The sequence below is a fragment of the Diaphorina citri genome, unplaced genomic scaffold (assembly GCF_000475195.1).
Source record: "Diaphorina citri unplaced genomic scaffold, Diaci psyllid genome assembly version 1.1 scaffold6548, whole genome shotgun sequence".
In the NCBI taxonomy this organism is placed as follows: Eukaryota; Metazoa; Arthropoda; class Insecta; order Hemiptera; family Psyllidae; genus Diaphorina; species Diaphorina citri.
The window spans coordinates 486-4,458 of record NW_007383924.1 but is presented as its reverse complement, the minus strand read 5'-3'; the positions used below and the strand labels follow the sequence as shown (position 1 = coordinate 4,458).

At 38.8% G+C, this 3,973-nt stretch overlaps 1 protein-coding gene across 1 annotated transcript; it reads right to left on the bottom strand.

Moving 5' to 3' along the window:
- Positions 1-991: 991 nt before the first annotated feature.
- Positions 992-2,153, bottom strand: LOC113472618. The gene is made up of 2 exons (XM_026832416.1): positions 1,953-2,153; positions 992-1,531 (listed from the first exon to the last, which is right to left on the bottom strand). The coding sequence occupies exons 1-2, from the start codon at positions 2,151-2,153 to the stop codon at positions 992-994; spliced, it is 741 nt and encodes a 246-aa protein (XP_026688217.1).
- Between the last annotated feature and the right edge of the window lie 1,820 nt (positions 2,154-3,973).

The window sequence follows — 3,973 nt, the reverse complement described above, 5'->3', positions numbered from 1 at the left end:
TGGGTAATCAAATCCGTGACCAGCGCTTACAAAGCAGGAGCGAGGCTGCTATTCAAATCTTTTTGAAACGCAGAAAAACCTAGCGAATCCAAATGATATGAAAATCTGATTTCTGGAAAATTCGGAATAAGTTACAAAATTTTTGCTTTGCACATTACAAAATTCTTGATGAGTAGGTACATCAGGTAAAAGGTGCAAAATGCAAAGCTCTAAGTTTTTTAACTTTATGCAACGCAGCCCAGTTCAATGTAGTCAGTAGTAGTGCCTAGTAAACAAAATTTACGCCATCTGAATATCTCAATCCCACTTTGAACCACCCTGAATATACGGAATAAAATGAACCTGTGTATTTGTATTCTATTTCGTGTAATTGTATTTGCCAATGTTCCTCTTTATTTTATTTGTTCTCAGTTTTTAAAAATCATAAATTGCTTCATTTTTTGTCAATTTTGTCGTACAATTTTACTCCGAGGCACCTCGATAGGTACATGATGCTCGCGTACTTCCCAGCGCCCAATGCTTTGGTTCCCGCGCCGCCTCCGAGTTCGATAAGAGATTTGGCTACATCCCCTGTTCCATGGATCACTTTGATGGATTGGTCCAGTCCTGCTTGGGACACATTTGTTCTCAGTTTTTAAAAATCATAAATTGCTTCATTTTTTGTCAATTTTGTCGTACAATATTACTCCGAGGCACCTCTATAGGTACATGATGCTCGCGTATATGTAACTTTTTGTCTCGTCCTGAAAGAATTTAACTTTTGTCTTCAGTTCAGTTGTTTGAACTTACCTTAATATCGGCACATACACTAAAGTTCAAATCAAATCATGAATTTATTCTTTGTGTTAAAGCAGAGAGCTTCTTTACAACTTTTGTGGGTATCAGAGCATTCTTTAAAAAGAAAAGATACAATCAATAATCAGGGTGGAGTTAAAAAAGACAAGAATGTGGAATCCATAATAAATAATTTAATAAAAATTTGTATGAGTATTTATTCGAGTAATAATGCCGGATAAATATAATCCCCTGGGGCGTTGACAACATTGCCGGTTGTGTCTAGAACATATTTCCCAGCGCCCAATGCTTTGGTTCCCGTGGTGCCTCCGAGTTCGATGAGAGATTTGGCTACATCCCCTGTTCCATGGATCACTTTGACGGATTGGTCCAGTCCTGCTTGGGACACATCGTCAGATACCTTAATCACCTCATTAATACCAGTCATAGTTCTCTGGAACCCGGTGGTAGCACTATTCGCCAGAGCTTCGGCTACAGACGCTGTACTGTCTTTGATCTTGGTGGTATGCTCAGGGAGAGTTTTAGAGAAGAGGTGCCCAGCTCTCTCAAAGTTGTCACCAGTTTCATCAATACCAAAGTTAACAGCGCTACTCAGTGCTCCGATGATTCTGGTTCCGGCTTTGCCTCCGCTCTTCAGTGTAGAGATGACGACGCGGGATCCGTGCTTTCCAAAGTCAGAAGCAACTTCCTTGGCAGCACCAAGTATTGTCTCATCTTCACCATCACCGCGTATCCTCTGCAAACATGGAAAATTATTCAATATTAAATCTCGTCAAAACTTACTACATTGGAGATTGGACTTACCTTTTCTGCCCTTGGTCTTCCATACCCGTTCTATAGTATGTCTCTCAAGAAATTGAGGAGAAAAGATAAAACAGACATATAGAGAGTTTTTGCAACCAAAATGAGCGTCCCGTTAACTGAACTCTTTAATGTTACTTGGCGAAAACTCGGTTCTACGCATGTGCAATTGGATAAGCAAAAGCAAACACCTAAATAAGCAAAAAATATCAGATCTTGCTAAAATTATGAGATTAACTGCCCTTGGTCTTCCATACCCGTTCTATAGTATGTCTCTCAAGAAATTGAGGAGAAAAGATAAAATAAGCAAAAAATATCAGATCTTGCTAAAATTATGAGATTAACATTAGACTTACCTCGACTGCACATCCCATGAGCAGGATCGCCAGAATCAATCGACGCCGATGCATTGTCACCACCCAGTTGAACGTTGTTCTAACGATTGTATATGGTTTTCTGTACGTCAGTTTTAGCTTTTCTGGGCTTCGTGTCATGACCTCATTTGTCATGTTGCCATTGAACATGGGTATCAGCATGGGAAGAACTATTTGTGTCATAGTATTTTATTTTCAGAACTATTTGTAAATAACCTTAGGAAGGAGTCCAGATTGGTATTTTCAAAATTTTGTGTAGGTAAAAATTATACTTTGGACGGAGCCCAGATATGGTTTCTGCACGTCCAAGAGGGTTTATACTACCAATCCTTCCAACATAGTAAGCTAGACTTGGTACTTCTTATCATGGACATTCATCGCTGAATGGACATGGACATATAAAAGGGATGCCAAAGATAGAAAAGTGTTGAATTTTTGCTACCTGTATCAGTGGAGACAGCCATCTGATGCACCCTGCACCTTTTGATGAGATCATACTTCATCAAAGGCTTTCCAATAACTTAATGCCTAGATGGTTTTTCATCACACTTGTGAATGGAATTGAGCACAAAGTTGTGTAGATGCAAAGCAGTCGTGTAGTAGGTCATATTATTTCTCAATTGCAAGAACCATTTTCCTGTCTGAATTTCTGAGCGGCATTCAAAGGCCCTTCTGTATTGACCTACAGAAATAAATTATCGTAGGAAGTAGAAAGCCCCCCTCGTTACAGAGCGGACACTATAGACAGGGATATAATGGTGCACATGGCTCAGAAGTTAGATTAGCAGATAAGATATCATCATGATGAAGCTCCCCAGGTTTTTGCAAAAGGTGGGAGTTGACGAATGATTAATAGAGTTCGCCCTCCCTTCGTCTAGTGTGCATTTATTTTCAATATGAATTTCCTCAATAGGTAGAAGGGAGGTTTGAGTAAGAGAAGGGAGGTTTGAGTGAGAGAAGCGAGGTTTGAGGGTCTTATCTACGATTGGCCATAACTTCGTCCAACCTTCACCCTTACGTCTTTCGCGCTTTTTGATTATACGTTACCTGCCCTCGTATGGCAGGTTGTAATTAGACACCGGGTGCCTGCCAACCATTGTAAAGACGGATGGAAATCCGAGAAAGGTGTTCGAATAGTATCCCGTGGAATATACTCTGAATCTCTGATATCAATTTGAGATCGTTTCGATTGCTGGTAAAAGGTTTCTTCAAATTAAATAGCTCCCAAGGGCAAGATAAACCTTAAAGCCTTAAACCTTGACAATTAAGTATGCCTAAAGCCTGGATACATGTGTTTCAATCCGCTCTACAAGGTTTCCTTTTTATGCTATCTTATTAACAGACCCATCATCTCTTGAGTATATGAATATTTCTACAATAAGACCTTCAATATTTCTAAATTTTTCGGATTTAACGGGCCCAATCTCTCTGGCCAATAAGTTAGCGTCATTTCACGTACACCTTATCGTTTCATAGACATAAAAGTCAGCTTGATTGTTATTGATGCATTTTGAAGCTTTTCTAATGTTTCCTAGATGCACCATTTTAGCCCTTATCACAACCGAGTGCTGTCTGTGTGTTAAAAAAAAATCATTTATTTGTCTGATATAAGAAGATACAAAAGAAACCTCTCTAGTTTAGGATTGTGAACTAGTGACTAGTGGTTTAGTTAACTGTTACTGAAGACTGTAGACTCAGAGTTTAGGATTGTGAACTAGTGACTAGTGGTTTAGTTAACTGTTACTGAAGACTGTAGACTCATGGATATGATAAAATCAAACCCGACATCTATTGAATAAATTTGCTTCGTGAACTTTTTTCGTCAGATTTCACCAAACCATTCAAGAATACCTAATAAAAAATCTTCCAGCAAAGGGATTTTTCAGTCTCATTCTAGCAGTATCTTACGTATCAAAAAGGGCTAACCTAACTCATTTGTAAAAAATTAAAATATAAAACCTCCCTGGTTCGAAAATGATAAAATAGGAGACAAGAACAAGAAG

Coding starts and splice junctions, on each gene's coding strand:
- LOC113472618 (XM_026832416.1), bottom strand. CDS start 2,153: ATGACACAAATAGTTCTTCCCATGCTGATACCCATGTTCAATGGCAAC. Junction 1,532..1,952: donor TCATGGGATGTGCAGTCGAG/GTAAGTCTAATG, acceptor CCATGTTTGCAG/AGGATACGCGGTGATGGTGA.